Source organism: Hyposmocoma kahamanoa, unplaced genomic scaffold, assembly GCF_003589595.1.
Source record: "Hyposmocoma kahamanoa isolate Upper Pololo Valley unplaced genomic scaffold, ASM358959v1 202, whole genome shotgun sequence".
In the NCBI taxonomy this organism is placed as follows: domain Eukaryota; kingdom Metazoa; phylum Arthropoda; class Insecta; order Lepidoptera; family Cosmopterigidae; genus Hyposmocoma; species Hyposmocoma kahamanoa.
In genome coordinates, this window is record NW_020653726.1 from 5,795,348 (window position 1) to 5,815,420 (window position 20,073).

Below are 20,073 nucleotides of genomic sequence, written 5' to 3' on the forward strand. Positions count from 1 at the left end.
ACAATCAACTAAAATTATCCTTATTGATCTTACTTATTTCTAAAAATGTTACAAAACATTTCAATTCTTTTTAAAGTGTTATAAACACTAACTTCCTCTCATAATTCCTCGCATCCTGCCTTTAAGTTTTTACTTACGAAAACTAACCATTGATAATAGCGTGTAACTGGCAACCTTGGCTGGAATGAATGATAGTAGAAATTGTTACCTGTAACAGTTACAAGGTTCTGCTACTGATAACGCGAATATGCTATAAGCATATTTAATTGCATGGCCGGTGCTAATTAATATTCAAAGTTTTAAAATTTTCATTCGATTATATTATTACTTTGTTATTTCAATGGTTACGACTTTTATTTTTGGGCAGTAAGCATTAATTTATGTGGTCTACGGACTGATAACAATAGATTCCCATATATCACGCTAATTTGGTTGCCACGGCATTTACGCGGATTTGAATTGGCCACTAAATTACAGAAATGAAAACTCATAATCCATTGCTAGTTACGCGTAATTGCACTGTCCTCGACGATATGTATCCTAGGACATTAGCATATTAAAACATTTAATATAAAAAGTTTTTATTTAATATACGCATCCACAGCTGTAATAAGGCCATATTATCTGTTTTTTTTTTTTCAATTATATCAAGTGACAGAACCAACATGTCGTGCACCTGATGGTGAGCTACACGCCTGTCCATAACAGCTGTAGTGCTACTCAGAGCTTTAAATCGCAAAGATCTGAGGGGCACTGCCGCTGCGCCCGTCATCCTGAGACATAAGTTCACAATGCCTGTAATTTCACCAGCACCCTTACCCTTCAAAGCCGGAACACAGTAATGCAATAGGAAAGGTGGCAGTACTAGCCTGGATGGACTCTTTCACAAGGAGCTGTACTGCTAATAAATATATACGCATCCACAGCTGTAATAAGGCCATATTGTCTTATAGATACGCATCCACAACTGTAATAAGGCCATATTATCTTATAAATACGCATCCACAACTGTAATAAGGCCATATTGTTTTATAAATACGCATGCACAAATGTAATAAGGCCATATCATCTGATAAATACGCATCCATAGTTGTAATAAGGCCATATTTGCAAAATGACAACATTTCAGTAGAAAGGTTTAGAGGTTCTACGAACGAAGTTAGTCCATAACTTTTTATGCATAAGTAGGAGAGTTATAAAATTTATGTCATATAGTTCGTTATTATTTTCATGACTTTCATGTGATAAAATCAATTTTGACGTATCATCACATTTGACTTTATTGTAACCAAGGGGGATAATATATCATAATTACAAGGTTGTGGTCAATGGCATGCATACTTGTACTTTGCTGAGGTTTTTAAGTTATTAACAGAGTATTTTAAGCTATCATGTTAAGTTTACCATTGCCTTCTTATGTGTTCTGTTGAGGGATACAATCTTTTATTTAATTTTAGAATTATTTTTAATTAACTGTGCAGATGGAGATTCAAATTCAAATCTTATTTATTAAGATCACAAAGAATCCATTAGTGTTAGTTTGTACTTAAAAGAAACAACAAACAAAATCTATATTAGTAACAATATAACAGACACATTATAGAAAACAGTAACAATAACAAACACAAAAATAATTAATTAATAAATCAAACACGTTCAGAGTGAGAATTTATCAGAGCCCAAATGCCCACACCCCATGCCTTTGTAAAGCACTGTCCGGTCTCTCGGCTAGCGTCCTCAATATGCCGCTGTACATATAACACGTAAGCATATCCGCATGTATAGCGGTTGGGAATCACTTCCCACTAGCGGCATCATTTCAGAATACAATCATTTAATGTACTCTGAAATGATGTTAGTTCAGTTATCGCTACGCTTACTTACGCTGAAATTAAAATTCAACTGTATACACTTATAACAAAAATGGTTTAAAGCTCAAAGTATAATCAGAATCTGATGGCATTGCCACCATGAAATATACACATAATGCTTTATTAAATTCATAAAATGACAACACGATATAAGACAGATTCGTCACGTACCTATGTACCTACTAGTGTACATTTTGATATACGGTTAAAAATCTACTGTAGCAAACCTCAGCAGTCGTTACAAATCTATTTATATTTCAAATCATTCTACTTCAATTAAAAAGCTGTACCTAGATGTTTTCAGCATTGGTCTAAGAGTATTTATTTGTTATTCAGTCATTATTAATACAAAGATCAAACAGTCAGAAAAAATTCCTTCGATGTCTAGTTGGTATATCGTCTGGCACGGCGTGCTAGAAGATGTCGTTTGGAATCCGGGCGGATAGAAGGAATTTTTTCTGAGGGTTCGGTCTTTGTATTAATAATTATAACAAACTGGTGGAGTAGTTTCACATATTTATCAATTATTTTATAATTGAATATCAAATCAATAAAAATTTAAATACAATGAATAGCGACATCTCTAGCCGGGGCTGGTTGCTGTAAAGGTATCTAACTGGGTGGCGAAAAAATAATAAATTTCTCATAGATGGCACTATGGCTAAAAAGTCGTTGAAAAATTAAATACAAAGATACAACGCAAGTACGTAGAAAAATTCGTGAGGTCCGCTGGTTCGTTCCGTTGCTTAGTTGATATTAAAAAAAATCGGAAACAACAACGGTATCACAAACACTAATTAATTTTTGTACGAAAAGTAATTTTGTACAATGTTCACGACACAAAAATTACTTTTCTACGTTGACACGGCCGGAGATCGCACTCGGGACCTCAGAAATGGCGACACCACTCTTCCGTGGTGGTAATATTGAACACATGTTTATCGTTTTTTGTAATATTATAGTCACTTCTTCTAATATCTCAATAGCTTATTTTACAGAGACAAATTTTTCACAAATTTCGGAGCGGAACATTCAGGTCCGCTTTATGGCGAATTGGTCCGGTTTTTGAGGCAAATTGTTCCGCTTAGATTTTGACAATATGTTGTCAGGACAACAAAAGTTTTCTTAAAAAAAACAACCATTTTTATAATTATATATGTAATGTTTATACTATGCACAACTAAACTTAAATATACAACTTAATTCTTATTCATCAGAAGGTAATATTCTTCAACACTCATTTCTTCATCTGAGTCACAGTTGGGACACACATATGTGATTTGTATGAAACAGCATGTAACACAGTCAATTTATATTGAGATAAAGCCACGGTACATTGGAATGCATTGTATTAAGGCAAACCTACGTTAAATGTTAATATATCTCTTATGGTCCTTATTATAAGTAGCAAATAAAAAATAAATGTCAGCCACTTGATCCTTGGACATCCTGGTGCAAATTAATAATTCCGGATTATGCACTGTCCCTGTAAAAGGTATAAAAGACTTTCGTCATATTTTTTTTATGGAAAATACATAGTATCATCTTTGTCTAAACATTTGGCATAAGCCCTTAGTGTAGTTTCGCATCCTTAAAAAAAGAAAATGGTCGTAAGAATTTTAGAGACTACAATTGCAGGTCAATCGAGGAAATTTGTTCCTGGAAACAACGAGCCCCTCTATAGGTACTTATATCGATAATCGAATTTATAGCCCCAAATTACGATTCATTTACGAAGACTGACAAAGTAATAAAATCAATTTAAAAAATACGCAAACAATAAGATAATTTAATCGGTCCATAATAAACAAAGACAGACCAAAAAGTTTAAACAAAAAATAAATTACTTACTTACGGAGTGTTTTGACAGTACTCGCACGCCACTCATCCATCGTCGCCGAAGTAACTGAAATGGCTGCCGACGAAACGCGTCACCTGACGCTTTAACCACTCACCTTTCATGTATGGCTATTTTTTCCTTGCAATGTTATTGCTGTCGGAACAACTTACCCCGGGAACTTCCAGCCCCGGCCTCCCCTAGTGACAAACGTAGAGAAATAATATACATGAGAAGTAATAATAAAAGAGAGATGCTTAGATGGTTCGGACATGACATGTATAGAGAATGAATTATAGAAAATCGATGAAACAGATTTACATGGCGAGTGTGAACAGGCAAGTTGGTAAGAGCGGAACAAGACGAGCATATCGTGATCAAATTGAGGAGGTCCTAAAGAAGGGCCAGATTGGGAGTACCTTTAACAGACGAGCTTGTGTGAAAACATTGATGCGTGTTGATGAGGCGAAAGATGTGTGTCAGGATCATAGCAAGTGGAAGGCTGTTGTCTCTGCATACCTCAATGGGAAAAGGGCGTGAAGTCCGCTATATAATTCATTATTTACATATTACATATTCACCTACGTATTTTACATAAAAAATATGACGAAAGTCTTTTATACCTTTTATAAGGACAGTACATAATTCGAATTATTAATTTGCATCAGGATGTCCAAAGATCATGTGGCTGACATTTATTTTTTATTTACTACTTATAATAAGGACTACAAGAGATATATTAACCTTTAATGTAGGTTTGCCTTAATATAACGCATTCCAATGTACCGTGGTTTTATCTCAATATAAATGACTGTGTTACATGCTGTTTTTTTACAAATGATTTATATTATGTACTTTCTTGTGTGCTTAAAGCTGATGCTTTTAACAAGTTCCTAATTCTGAGTTCAGTTCACAGCTCTACTGATAATGTTCTTAAGTCTACAAAATCCCGTTCAAAAATATTTTTGGACGTAAATCCTAAAACTCCGTTAGTTCGGACAAATCGAAAGGATGCCACCTCATTTCGTCGCTGTTTTGTAGAAAGGGCGAAAGTGCCATTTCGAAATATTTTTCACGGGAGCGAATTTAGTTTTTCTCGACCGCTTACAATATTAAGTCCCGTTTTAAATTCAATTTTAAAACTTAAAGTTAATTAAGACCGAAATTGTATTTCAAAACAGGACATACATATTTAAATATTCGTAAAACTTAAAAAAATTTTCTCCTAAAAATTTTCCGAAACGGTGCTTTCGCCTTTCTACAAAGTACCAACGACGATATGGAGACGAAGTGGAGATAGAACTCCGCGCCCTGCTCGCAGAGTGGGAGGAGATCGCACAAGATGTGCGTCCTACTGGCCTCAACTCGTGTCGGAGACCAAGACGCACTTCGGGCAAATCACATAATAATCAGCAAAGTACATATTTCATTTCATATTCATTTTTCAGCCATTACTGTCCCACCGCAGGACAAAGGCCTCCCTACCCTTTTTCCACTCTTCGCGATTTAACGCCGCTAAAGGTCGCTATGCTAAATGACATTAAAGGTTAAAGTGCGTGAGCAGCAGCATGCACTTTTTGACACAGTTTATACTATTTTATTCTTAATTTTTTGTAATAATTAATAAATATAATTCTTAATTTGTCGTTGTACAAAACTACATTAATATCCGTTCAAGTTACGGTCCTAAAGTTTTTTAATTCCTTTCTCTTTTTCTTTCTCTTTTAAAGACTCTTGGCAAGTCCCGTGAACAGGTAATGTCAGGAAATGTAAAACTCTTCTAAAGGGAGACTATCTAGATTTGTAGTATTTTTCGAACAGTACTACATCTATAGTACTTACTTATTTTTTTTAAATTTTTTATAAATTGTGATATTTATGCTCTAGAAATATGTAGTTAATTTAAGTATCGAGCCTGTCAACTCGGGGCTAGGTGGTTATATCACTAAGTTATTTGCCTAGCGATAAAGAAGAGTTGGTTATGTATTTCGTTTTTAAATTTAATAAATAATAAAAAACACGCGTGGTAGATTCAAAGCTTTTTTGAAATGTGCAATCATATAGGCATATATATATTATTTGTAAATAACTTACAACCTCGCAGTAGTTACTACATTCCTAACATCATAAACAACAGTTTTGTTCCACGACTTTTTACATAACAATCAATACAGAGTATTTACCGACCTTAAAAGTCATTCATCCCCTAGTTTGCCACCTTTAGAGGTGGGATATTTTCTTCAGATTTAAATGGGGCCACTTTTGATAGGTACCTCTTTAAAAAAAAAAGAATCAATTCGTGGTTACCATGCCGGACTGCCACGCAGAGATTCCAGCTTCGATTCCCGGGCCCGGAGAAATATTTGTATGGCCTACATTCATTTATCTCGTGAGTTTAGGTGTAATTTGTGGTTGTCTATGTGTGTGTCCATGGCACCCGCGACAAAGGGAGGGAAACCCTTGAAAGTCCGCACTTTATGTTATATGTATATGTGTATATTTATGGGCTATTTATGTGTATATTTATGGGCTATGTTGTGCGTTATTATATTATAATCATCGAAATCGGTTCACAAATTACGAGTTATCGTGTAACAAACATACAAAAAAAAAAAAGATTCGAATAGAGAACATGCTCCTTCCGCGTGCTGTCATTCATAAAAATAATTTTGGTGGTGGGTGCTTTCTTTTGCTACCGCACAGAGTTGTTACTTACCATTGAGAGCGATCTATTTAAATATTTTTATTTTTGTACTAAAGTAAAATCTGATGAATTATTAAAAGTCATGGAACAAAAGTTGTTGTTTATGATGTTTGTAATATAGTCCTGCTTGGTTTTTAGTATTTTACAAAATACTCTGTATAAATAATACCTATATATATAAAAAATAATAAATAAATAATACTGTAAAGTCAATGACGTGTGATGAAACTTTTATAGCTTTTAAATGTTTTATTTATCTAGAATCAATTCATACTCAAGTAGATCTGCAACATTGTTTTTTGTTGTACCGTGGAATATTTTGTAATCGGCCCTTTGTCTTTATAAAGCTAATGTAAACTTTATAAGGCGCTCATTGAAGCTGGATGGTGCGGGGCCGATAAACCAGTTTTGATTTACCAGATCGTGCGGAATTTTAAACACGAATGTATCCCGTGATAAAGAACTTGAAATCACGCAGGGAAGATGGTGTTACATTGCGAATGCATCCTTGTACATTGTAGAATCATTGATTAAAAAAAGGAATTTTTAGTCTGTGCTTAACGAATGCGGTATTTTATTTGGTTATGAACCCAGCACGCTTTCACTGCGCTACTGCTAAAAATCTCCCATAAGTACATAACGTCAACTTGAATTGGATTTATTTAAATTTTTCTAGACTTAATGGAATATCATGACTGTACGTATTTGTCTAAAATCGAATTATTAATCCATTCTTTCGATAGGACTTCTTTAAATAATCTACATTCGGTCAATGGTATTTGCACGTTGAAACCAGTAAAGTAATTAAATGAAAATCGACTTTTTGAAATATAAACTTATTTTCAGAAACATTAACGTTGGTTTCCCGAGAGTGCACTATGTTTAATGTTTATTATTTAAAAAATAAAAGAAAACTTTATAAAAATTTGCAAATTATGACGTTTTCTACGTCTTGTGTTTTTTAAACATTTTCCATACAGGCGATAAACGCTGATACAGGTTTGTATGGGCAGCCATACATTTTTTATCCGAACTTTCGAAGCTCATAGAATAAAAGATATTTGTTACAATGACAGGAAAGATATGTTAAAACGTTTTAAAATGACCTTGTAAGTAAAAGTTTTATTCAGATTTATTTCATATTTTTTAAGGCGAGATTCGAGCGTATTCGTAGGATGCAGGCTTGTGCAGCAGATACTCGATTTATTATAATATTACAACTACCAGGTCTTGGTTTGATGATGTCACCACGGTCACTTTATGAACGCACCTAGACATTGATCTGGTTTTCTTAAACTCAAACTCAATAATCTTTATTACCTAAGTAAGCAAATTACACTTGAAATTGTCACAATGATTAAACTCTACTGCTCAATCGTAAGGCAGATTACCCTGATAAAACTTAGTAAGAAACTGGAAACCATGGAGTTGCTTTTTTAAATACATATTGTAAACATGGTGTACATTTGTCATTTACAATATTCATTTCAATTATGATAGATCAACACGAACTGCACGAGCTAACCGAGTCACTATTATGGATTTTTGTCATCCAAGTAGAAGCTGTTAATATCGTACACATTTCTGTGGCACTATAGTTATAAACCTCGTGAAAGGCAAATTTTGAATATCAACCGGAATCTTATTATAGAAGCGTATACATTGGCCCCTAAATTAATTTGTGACTTTTGTGAAGAAAATTGTCAAGAACAGCCAGTTTACTTTTATTCCTCGTATTTATGTTGTTTATCACTATTTTTCATAACAATACTTATCTTCTAAAATACTTTAAATTACATTTTCACAAATATACCATGACGCCAATGTAATAATGTTAATTTCTTTAAAATTCTCTATCTTAAAGGCTGTCTGGGGCCGAGATTGTAATTTTTCTTAATCCAGGATAGGATAATGTTATCAACATATGAATTACCGACAAATTGGTTCTGTAATGGGGTTTTCTCATGGCCCGTGATGTCAAACGCGCCGATTTGTATGGGCGAGCTCGCGAAAAGGGCGAGTACGGGCGGCCTCGGGCCGACGCGCATGGCGGCCCATATTCGGATTTATATCGAGAGCATAGGCTGCATGCGCTTTCACGCCGGCGCCTCTTGAAGTTGCCGACCAGGGCGGATCCGAACAGGCCTCCACGGGCGAGCACGGGCGCGTCTGGCCACAGCGCGTTTTCAAGAAACGTAGCACGGGCCTTGGGAAGCCGCCTTTAGTATATCTGAAAGCAACCTACATATGCCTAACCTTTTCGTAAGGAAGTGGACCAGTTTCGTCCTCATATAGAGCAAAATTTGTTCGCGATCCAGTTTATTAAATATCACACTGACATTTATTATGCGTTCTGATGTCTATACTTTTTAATCGGTGCCCGCCCATTATACTACATTTTATTGTATGAACGATGCGATGTTGTTTTATGATCGGCCAAATAAAAATGTTCTTACCACGGGTCTGGTCGCTCCTCAAGGATGGAATCCAAACGAATGTCTCAGAGTTCGTTTTGTTTTTGAGAAACGTGTTAATTAAGAGCAATGAACCCATAAGTCTATAAAAGGAAACAATTGTGCGTGTAAATAACTAAAATGTTTAGTGTTCTTAGATGTGCATTTAATACCATAGCAACGGAATTTACTTTCGGGCCCTACTTAAAACAATCAGATTGGAAACAATAAAAAAGTCATTTCCGAAATGGATCCCACCGTGAATCGAACCCCACCTCCTCATTTAGCGCCTGCAGTACTAACCGCTGCCCATTGAGGTCGTCAACATTTTATTAACCGAAATTTTTTTTAAATTCAAAAAAGGAGGAGGTTCTCAATTCGACGGTATGTTTTTTTTATGTATGTTACGGAATAACTCCGGGTTTTGTGAACCGATTTTATGATTCTTTTTTTTGTTGGAAAGAGAGTACCTCGGTAGTGGTCAAATTTAAATTTGAATAATTCCACCTTTAAGGGTGGCAAACTAGGGGATAAATGACTTTTCAAGAAGGTTTGAAGTTTATCAGGCAACGGTTCTGATTTCTATCTGGTATTCGGCGACGTTTTAATGGCACTGATAGCACAGTACTTACGTGTATATCTGAATCTTAGAATAATAACGCATAGAATGCTAGTTTCATAAAAAACGAACTGTCACAAGTGAGGCAAAAATCAAATTCATGTAGGCGTAAGCAACTTGTATTTACGCTCGTCGGCACGCACACAAATATAGTATAAATAATGATGCCATGGAATAACATTTCCCTCAAAAGTGGGGAAATTGTATCTTGCTTAACTCATCGTTAAGTTAGAGGTGCCTACAGATATGCTCGATTTTGTCGATCGTTACTGTTGATCGACAACGTCAAGTGACAGGAATTTTCAAAAATTTATTTTTGGTAACCCTTATGGAAATGGCATTTATATCTGAATACACGAAGGAGGACACGACTTTTCTCATTTCTAAATCCAAGATGGCGGACACGTCTTTTCGAATAAATGCAATATGGGAATCGTTTTCGAGGTATTCGAGGTGCTCATCACGAATATGGCATTTATTTCTAAATCCAAGATGGCGGACACGACTTTTGAAATAAATGCAATATGGGTATCATTTTCGAGGTATTGGGGGTACTCATTAGGAATATAGCACTTATTTCTAAATCCAAGATAGCGAACATGGCTTTTCATATAATAGCAAGTTGGGTGTCGTTTTCGAGGTATTTGGGGGTGCTCATTAAGAACATGGCACTAATTTCTAAATCCAAGATGGCGGGCACGATTTTTCGAATAATGGCAAGTTGGGTGTCGTTTTCAAGGTATTAGGGGCTGCTCATTCCGAATATAGCACATATTTCTAAATCCAAGATGGCAAAGAATTAGAAGAAGAATTAGAAGTCTTGTCCCCATCTTGTTTTCAGATATACATGCCATTTCCTTATGGTTTACCAAAAATACGTTTTTGAAAATTGTTGTCAACCATCTTGGATTTAGAAATTAATGCTACATTCGTAATAAGCACTCTAAAACTCCTCGAAAACGTCTATAATTCTCAATCGTTACTGTCGATCGACAATGTCGAGCAAATCTGTAGGCACCTTATTAAATACTACTCAATTTTTATTTAACTCATATATGAACAAAAACCTACAAGCGAGTTTAAGTGCGACTATCGAATTTGAATATATAAATAGCCTGATATTATCTTTGGGTATGTTTACATGAAAAGTACACGATAACAATAAGAACCTGAACCTGAAAGTTATTTATACACGATTTTGGAGAACTGCCGATGATTTTTAGTCAGTGTTAGTTTCCTGAAATAATTTTAGTTAAGAACTTTTGAGTCTGGGCAAGACAATTTTTTTAAATGATTGTATGATGAACAAGAATAATGATTTTTCACATGAAACTAATGAAGGCAAACACTAAATATATTTCGTAAAAATAGCTAACGTAAATTCCCTACAATGTTGTTGCGGCGGTTTACATTTGTAGAAATTTTGCAACCATCGCGATATTGCCTATTCTCAAAAAATTACGTAATATAATTATTTTGAAACAGAATAGCAAAATGGGGAGAAAAAAACCCGGTACTTTGCAACATTTTTGTATCTTGTTGCAACGAAATTAATTTTCTGTTTTAGTGAATATTTACATAAAAATACAAGTTGAAACGCGTTACTTCCTTGTGGAATGTGATGTTAGTGTCTATTTTATATTTGTCTGATCTATTTTTAAACCCAATTACCGCACATTTCGTCATTTTTAGCAATAATTTTTGAGCTGCTCGCGGTTGAACTTGAGCTTGAGCACTGACAGCCCGCTCGCTCGTGTAAGCCCATAGGGCGTCCTACAATTTGCCTCACTTAGCGTGCGCGGGCTAGGTTTCTATGCGTTATTATTCTAAGATCTGAATAATGCAGATACACGCAATAAAGGATTCGTGAGCAAAAATAAAAATCATAAAAAATCCACCGTCTAATTAAATATTCACATTTAAGTCTAACGTTTTAACTAAACTAAAACTGAACATGTATGTACATATAACCGGGCTCATGAAATTTGAATTTTGTATATTTCTCAAAAGATTCACATGACATCTCTATCACGAAGACCCGCAGATGTTAACTATGACGTAGTTTTTCGACAACAAAACGACTCCGTAGGTGTTACATATCACACAATATTATAAATTCGAAAATATGCGTCCTACCGACATACGTGCGTCACGATTTTGGAAAAAAAATGTAATTTTTTTCTAAATATAAATATCTAATAATATATTATGATCAAATAATAAGTCGGTAGGTTTTAGAATTAAATTCTTGGGCAGGAAATTGGTCAAGTATACAGCAGCGGCTTGATATATTCCAACCCTGCCTATTTCGAAGTCTTTTTAACAGGATAGAAGGTACATTACCTACTCGATTACCTACTTGTTTTAAGCGATTCCGGTTTGAGTACGTACTAATTATAATATTATTTTTACACTTACAGAAAGCATTACTGAATTAAGTTTTGAATGAAGGCTGAAGCAATGTTTATTACCAACTGGGTTTTTTTAAAGATAATATTATCTGTACTTTTACCGTTTCTGGTGGAATTCTCTCCCTGAATCGATTCGACGTTCCCCTACTCTTGATTCCTTAGAACAACATGTCAAGGATCACATCCTCAAATCCAAAATGTTGTCTCTTCTCTACTATCCTTTCATATATTTATACTTCATTTTTCTTTTTCCTTTAAAAGTATATAAGCATTTTATATCAATCATTATTTATTTATTGTTATATATGTATTAATATTATTTCTATGTATGTGTATACATAATATCTATATATGTATATATTTTTATTATTACTTATTATGTAGTGTACAGTCAAGAGCACGTCAAACTTGACACTGTGCTTTGGACCGTACTTATCGTAAACGGCATTTGGATTTAAGTCTTAAGTGTCAAACTTGACGTGCTCATGACCCTGTACTTCTGATGATATTCTTTGGTTGCACCCCTTTTGCATATCCCAAATGCTATCTATTCTGAGGTTGCCTGGAAGAAATTGCTACTTAGCGATAAGGCTGCCTGTTTCAAATTAACTTCTACTACTATTATACTTAAGCTATTGTGTTGTATTTTAACTGTCACTGTATGTGCAGTAAAGAATATTTCATTCATTCATTCATTCTGTATAAATATGGTATTCTGACATGGGCGACATTTAAATGTTATAATCTAGGTACACTAACTAGGTATACTAGCTAACTTCATTATAACATCATGTTACAACATCCTGGCCTACTTATCGACTGGCTTAAATAATAATAAATAAATATTAGATACCATTACATACGTTGTTCTGATCCCAAAGTAACTAAAGCACTTGTGTTTTGGAAATCGGAAATAATGACGGCAACACAAACACCCAGACCAGAGACAATACAGAAAAGTTAGTTTCTACATTGACCTGGTCGGGGATCGAACCCGGGACCTCAGAGTTAGCGACACCATGAAAACCGGTGTGCAAGCCACTCGACCACGGAGGTCGTCATAGGTTAATAAACCCTTTTTTAAACCGCTTAAAGTAATTTAGTAGAGTAATTCTGTTATTATAGGAGTTACAATGATCTTCCACATCATTTTCTTTGTCAATATCTTTGCGGAACAGTTTTAACAGGGATCGGGATTGTTAAAATTATTATGGAAAATAGTCTTCTTATACATAGAGGTAAGTACCTACTTGTATTGAAAACTACAGATAAAAAGAATTTTCTATATGCACTAGTTTGCAGCAGAAATAAAGAGGTATTATCACGTATGAAAGAAACAACAAAATAAAATTATCGCTCAAGTACTATTACGCAAGAAAACTCGCTCAAAGTTATTGACGGATTAGATTTTTTAATAATGCTATAAAAATGATTATGCCAATAAACAAGTCAATTACTTTGTTTTTATTTGTAGTTAGCATGCTGAACTAGGTATCTAATTATAGTAATTAATGGCAGCACCGATGTAAATGGAAAAGAACATTAGAAGTCTAGAAAAGATATTAACGAAATAAGTTGCAATATACAAAAAAATGGAGACATTGTGTACTGTGTACATCATTGTCTATTTGAAGGAGACCTGTGTCCAGCAGTGTGTCGTACGTATGGGTTTATGACAATAGAGATAAAATAATACGTACCAAAAACAAAATCCATACACGATTATTCCTCATTTCGTCGGATACTGGATCACGCAAACAATAATGCTACTGTATTAATAAGTACATGACCACAGTTTCTCAGAACGTAATTTTAGAAAATTATTTTATGTTTATTGTTAATTTTATTACAAACTTTAGCGCCCCTAAACACAAGTGTAAAACTAAGCGAGAACTTCTTAGCGTAAAGCGATTCGCTTCTAGTACACGTGCGAAGTGCGCGCACGCAGCGGTCAACTACGCCACTCAACAGTTCATAGTGACCTTCCCAATTAAGATTTTATTATATTAATGCACTTTCTTGTTACGTTTGTTAGTGCATAGCACAAAAGACTTGATCTATTTCAATGATACTTTTATTAATTTGTTATTATCATTCTACAAAAAAAAGAGGATTTGTTATAAAATAATGTTTAATGCGTTGTATATATATTTATAAATTAATAACAATTAAAAAAACATGGAAAATTATTTGTTGCATATTTCAACTCTTTTTCTTTAAACAAAAGAATGTAGAGAGAGTACTTATTTGATATTTTAGAGACTAAAAAATAATTTTGGTATATACTGTAGGCATTACAGGGGTAGTACAAGATTTAGTGTCCATAGTAAGGATCATGAGCGTATTGTGGCTGAGGGGCCTGGGGTACCGCGTACTGTGGGGTCTGGGGTACTGCGTACTGTGGGGCGGGGTACTGTGGCTCGTACTGTTGCTGTGGGTACGCTGGTGCCTGTAATATGTACAGAAACATATCATGTGTCAGTTACAAAAGTACTTGCCCATTTTATTTTGGTAAGTTATTACCTTAACCTTAATTAGGTACTAGAGAAAGGTAGTTATAGTTATTTATATTTCATTATAATTATTTATATTTAATTTATTCAGATTGTTAAATATCACAATATTGTTTTACTCTTTTTGTTACTATTTGTGACGCGCTCTGTCTATGTGTACGTTTATTTGTATTACTTATATCCTGTATAAACAAAATTTGTTTTCTACTTACACATATTCTTATAGATTATGTGTGTATAAATATTACGAATAGAGCTACACTCGAACAAACCCTTTAGGTTTAAAATTGCCAAGTACTTAGATAATAAATTATTGTAAGATGAGTGAATAAATATATAAAAATAAAAAAAAATCTGAAGGAACAATGCGAACCCATTGTATAAGTTGTTCGTATTGGTAAGTGAAACCTTGGATATTACGTATTATTTCTCTATGCAAAAGTAAGTGTTGAGTACTGAGAAATAAACATTAATAGCATTAATTAGTAAACCTAAAGAACATGTTTCTGGTTCACAGCAAGGTTAAGTACTGATATCTTAGCTGATATACTATATAATATATAGTAACTATACAATAGTGAGTTATACAATTTATTTAAACATGATTAAATAAACAAACCTCTCGTCGCGAAAAAAAAAACCTATATAAAGTCTTATTTTATAATTTTTGTATTAATTTTTTTAACTTTTAAAGTTATATTACTTTACAAATTTGAAGAAAATATTTCACTTCTAAGGGTGGAAAATTAGAAGATGAATCCGGTTTATTGAATTTCACCCCGTTATCCGATTTCATGTAAACTTGGCACATAGATGTAATTCCAACGACAAAAAAACACAGCGAAAACTGATAAGCAAACTTTTGAGGTCGGATTTTTTAGTATTGTAAATTATATAATTTTATGCAAATAATAATTTAAAACTCACGGTACGAATACTATCAAGACATGTTAATTAGTAGATTTTAAGATATTTACATATTTAACATTACTGTAAAAATATCAATAGGTACGAGAGAAAAAGATAAGGATAGGAGTCTGTGTGCAGTCGAACACTTAAGTGTAAATGGACCCTCGTTAACTGTCCTTGTGATTTGAATTTGCAACCTCTATATCCGTGGTTGAACCACTAGGCCAAGGAGGTAGTCGACTCAATGTCGATACACATAAAAGTGGTCTGAGAGCGTTTTAACACTATCCGATTCGATTTCGGTGCAACAAACATTGTGACATAATAAGGCGAGGCCATAACTCGCTTAGAACCCATCTGTGCTCAACTCTCATCTGGGTTCTAGATCTTCTAAATGTATCGATGGCATACACTTGCTTGTCATCATTGACGTTTACTCGCTGATTGTTGTCCAGGGTGCACCAGACGTACAGAATTTCGTGCACCCCTGCGTTCTAGATGAAACTTCAGTAACAGTAGAGCTCCTTGAGAAAGAGTTTGTTCTGGGAAGTACTGTAACCACCGCCAAGCAGTAATGTGAGAATTACAGGCAGATGGGACTTGTCAACTTATGCCATAGGGTGACGGGTGCAGTGGCATTGCCCATGTGCCATGCCAGTGATCTTTGCGAGTTAAAACTCTGAGTGGCACTGTTCATGGATAGGCGTATCGCATACCACCAGGCGCACGCTGGTTCGTCCCATCACGTGATATTATAAAAAAATGAAAATATTTTATAATAATCTCAGTACAAAGTACTAAAAACACCGACCTCAAAAGTTCGTGGAATTATAACTATTTGCCAAGTTTTATTGAAGTCGGTTACCGGACAGTGCGCGCAACCGGACTCATCCCCTAGTTCGTCACCCTTAGAGGTGGAATATTTTCTTCAAATTTAAACGGGACCACTACTGAGGTACCTACCCTCTTTCCAACAAATAAAGAACCATCAAAATCGGTTCACAAAGGAGTTATCGCGTAACATTCATACAAAAAAATACAGTCGAATTGAAATCCTCCTCCTTTTTTTGAAGGCGGTTAAAAATAGTAGCATTTACACATACGTCAACGAAACACAAAAACATACGAAAACTGTAAAGGCGACAACTAAAGATACACAATATCGAAATTCTTTGTCGAGAATAGTATCCTACTTCATTTAAATGTATAGCGTTATAATTTGAAGTGAAAATTTGTATAGCATAATCAAGTGTGCAATTACAACGAAATAACCACAGAACATGCGAGACTATTTGCAACGTTTAGATAATTCGATATCGGATCGTATAGTGTAAAAATGCTTTTAAAAAGTCAATCATAATCACGTCGCATTCGTGTGAAGCAAATCAATACAATTTAACTTGTTTCCACGACAACTATACCAAAACAGTTAACTATTTTAACCTCTAGTAATGAATAAGAAGTCTATAAAAATGTAAGCGATAATAAGCGGTCTAATAAGTACATGCTGTAGGGTTAAAGATACCTTCACTTGCGTTTGTAATCATGTTTTTTTTTTAATATAAATAAATTCATCTTTATGTTTTGTGATTACTGTCTACCGTGATCTCGATAAGAACCGTAATGCGGAAGAAAGAGGGCAAAGCAAGTTTTCAAGTTAAATTCTGCACGTTACAATTAATATCTCTAAGTGCTTTAGATATTATTTATTAATTTAGTTTACCTACCTACCTAAGTACTTAATTTATTAGTTTATAGTGCAATAAATGCATTGTACAACTAGATAATTTAGCACGTAGATACATAAACACGTCAACAACATAATAGATATTTATTAATAGATAAAAAAATAGGGTAAACAAAAGGAGTTTCCCCTCACAGCGACCATTCTTTTCTTATAAGTCTGGCGCTTTCTGGGCAATAATCGGCGAGTATTTTAAGTCGATTGGCAAATCCATGGCAAATCCTTTCACCATGGTGGCAAACATTACAGTGTATGGTTATACAGAAAAAGAATAGATAAAAATACGTAAAGAATCGATACCTGATAACTTGGTGCCTGGTAATTGTAACTGGGCTTTTCGTAATGAGGTTTCTTCGCAACTACCAACTGTTTCTTGAGCAATTCCTTCAGTTTTAATTTAGTAGCTAACATATTTGCTGCTAAGGCTTTGTCGAAAGCTTTTAACTCCTTGACCTTAGCCTTTAGCATCCATAGACCATCCTTAACGAGATCTAATTTCCCAATTGAAAGGTCTTCTTCTCCATACTCCTGTTGATTGTAAGATGGCGCGTCGTAAGCAGCTCGGAATAGGTGTTGCTCGTCTTCATCCAATTCCTCGAAACGCGGTAAAGTTCTCGATAAAACTGTTAAATTGAACAATCGTAAGTTTATTTTGTCACTGCAGAGAATGGGGCGTAAAAAATCTCACCTGATAATATATTTTGTAAATATAATTTGAACCATTCATGTTTCCATTTTGTGATATTGTTGTAAGCACAAAATTGAATAAAACCTTGAAAGTAAATTTCGATAATTTTCGTTTTATAGCTCACTGGACTAGCTCAATGTAGAAAGTGGCAGAATCCACAAACAATAAAGCACAATGAGAAACAAAATTATAGAATAATACGCCTTGTAAGATCCGAAATATTTTAATAGCATTTAAACTAAACTTAATTGCATTTTTATTACAATCGTTCTGCGAAACCGCATGGTCGTATTTTTTCAAATTAGCGGTTCGACATGTTAATTGTACGATCTTTTAAAAAATTCCAATATAGTAGCTTTAATAAACGTAAATTTACCTGGACTGAGAAGTAATATAAAATAAATTACATCTGGAGACATTTTTAATCACAATTAAAACTATTCGTCGCGAAGCACTGGAATAAATGGCGACCACACTAGCGCTCTGGCGATTTCTCGTTCGATAAATATCATAAATGTACCCTCTTTGTAAATAAATATTTAAGCCTCGTTTAATGCGATCCGTCACGCATACATCTTACTGGATGAATCATGGTTACACTACTTGTTAAGATATTGTTCTTCTTTATCTCTGTCGATGTAGGTTTCTTATTCCGAAATTTTAATAGTACAATGATAGGTACCAGATGTTTGCTAGAAACTTCGGATTTTTCAGTAACAAATTAAAGTCGGATTCTCTCTCTCACGAGGCAGCGGAGCCAGAAAGCACCCGAACAACTAGATTCTTGTCGTAAATCGAGTTTTACTACAGAATTGCAAGGTGGGGATATTTTACTTTTTATTTTGAAGATTGTTATCCTGTGTTGAAAAAATCCAGACGACACTGTTCGACCGAAGTCGGTAATCCTGTGGTGACGGAGTGATGCAGAATTTTAAGACGGTTAGCATTAGACACAGAAACAGAGCAAACTGGTAGACGCAAAAAAAACATGCATAGTGAAAAGCGTGCCCTGTTTAACTCTATTTACCGTACCGCGGCACGGTATGGAAGTTAATTTTTGTAACAAAATTGTGCACAGTATAATGAACTTTACGTCAATATCGTAACGCACGTACTAGATACGACACGGTAACTGCGGGAACTTCCGAGACTGCGCGAGAATTCTCCTAGAGAATTGCTACCTTCCGAGAGGCGAAGAAGTTCGTAATTGGACTGTATTTTTTTATGTATGTTACGTGATAACTCCGCGGCATTTGTAAGCCGATTTTGATGATTCTTTTTTTGTTGGAAAGAGGGTACCTCAGATGTGGTCCATTTAAATTTAAAGAAAGTATTTCACCTCTAAGGGTGGCAAACTAGGGAAGGAATTTTTGAGATCGGTTTTTTTAGTTCTCTGTACTGATAATATTTATAAAAAAACTTATACATTACACAATCGACATAAAGTTCTTAATGCTATGGTTCTCATAAATCGCTTCCATACCCTTCCACGGCATTGGAAATTGAGCCTTAGTGTAAAGTTGAACAGCGTTAGTCGCATTGCTTTCTGTAGTTAAATGAGTATTTTAATTCGAGGTTAATACAAATGAAATAAATCGTGTCGGCTAAAGAGAAACAGCGTTGATATTTATTAAATAATTTATTTTATGCCATTATGCTAATTAATATGTATATTTAAATCTTTTATTCTTTAATTAATTTTTTGTAAATTTATTTATGAGTATAGAACATCGATTATAAGTACACTCGAGGACGTATTTACACGACGCTAAAAAAAGGATAAATAATGATAACTCAGTAATTTTCAGGTAAGTTTTTTGTAGGTATGTACTCAATTTTGGTGACAATTTTTATTATTTAATTACTCGAATATATCATCGTGAAATATTAAAGAATATTTCAGGTTACCACACTCGGATATTAAATAATACTTCATGATGATATTCCACAAATATTTAAATAAAAAGAAATTGTCACCAAAATTGAGTACAAAAAACTTACCTGAAAATGACCCAACCTTGTTAGTGCCTTGACTCAAAAGATTATTGAAGTAACGTTCTGGTATATGAATGTGGTCCGTGGTTCATATGAAGGTTGTTATGAATTAAATCTTTGTTGCGTTCCTCTAAATATATTCATATCTATACAGGGTGTAACAGAAAGGTGTGGTCATATTTGAAGGTCGGATTCAGTTAATGGTATGAAACTAGTTAGCAAAGTTGTTTTAGTACACACTACGTTATTTGTGGAAATTTCGCCATGAACAGTTTCGATCAGCTGATGTCATTTAACGAAAATAAATAGTCACATCACATCTCTATTGA

The 20,073-nt window shown here is 34.3% G+C and overlaps 2 protein-coding genes across 2 annotated transcripts in view; both read right to left on the reverse strand.

Moving 5' to 3' along the window:
• LOC113226840 overlaps window positions 1-13,837 on the reverse strand; it is a 37,127-nt gene extending 23,290 nt beyond the window's left edge. Inside the window, exon 1 of the mRNA XM_026459615.1 lies at window positions 13,596-13,837. Within this exon, the coding sequence (XP_026315400.1) occupies window positions 13,596-13,628 (33 nt within the window). The 5' untranslated portion in view covers window positions 13,629-13,837. The remainder of the gene's footprint in view (window positions 1-13,595) is intronic.
• Window positions 13,838-14,009: 172 nt separating this feature from the next.
• LOC113227140 lies at window positions 14,010-18,271 on the reverse strand. Its single transcript, XM_026460017.1, has 3 exons — window positions 18,126-18,271; window positions 17,362-17,684; window positions 14,010-14,344 (listed from the first exon to the last, which is right to left on the reverse strand). Exons 1-3 carry the CDS (start codon window positions 18,166-18,168, stop codon window positions 14,210-14,212), a joined length of 501 nt encoding a protein of 166 aa, XP_026315802.1. The 5' UTR covers window positions 18,169-18,271; the 3' UTR covers window positions 14,010-14,209.
• Window positions 18,272-20,073: the final 1,802 nt, after the last annotated feature.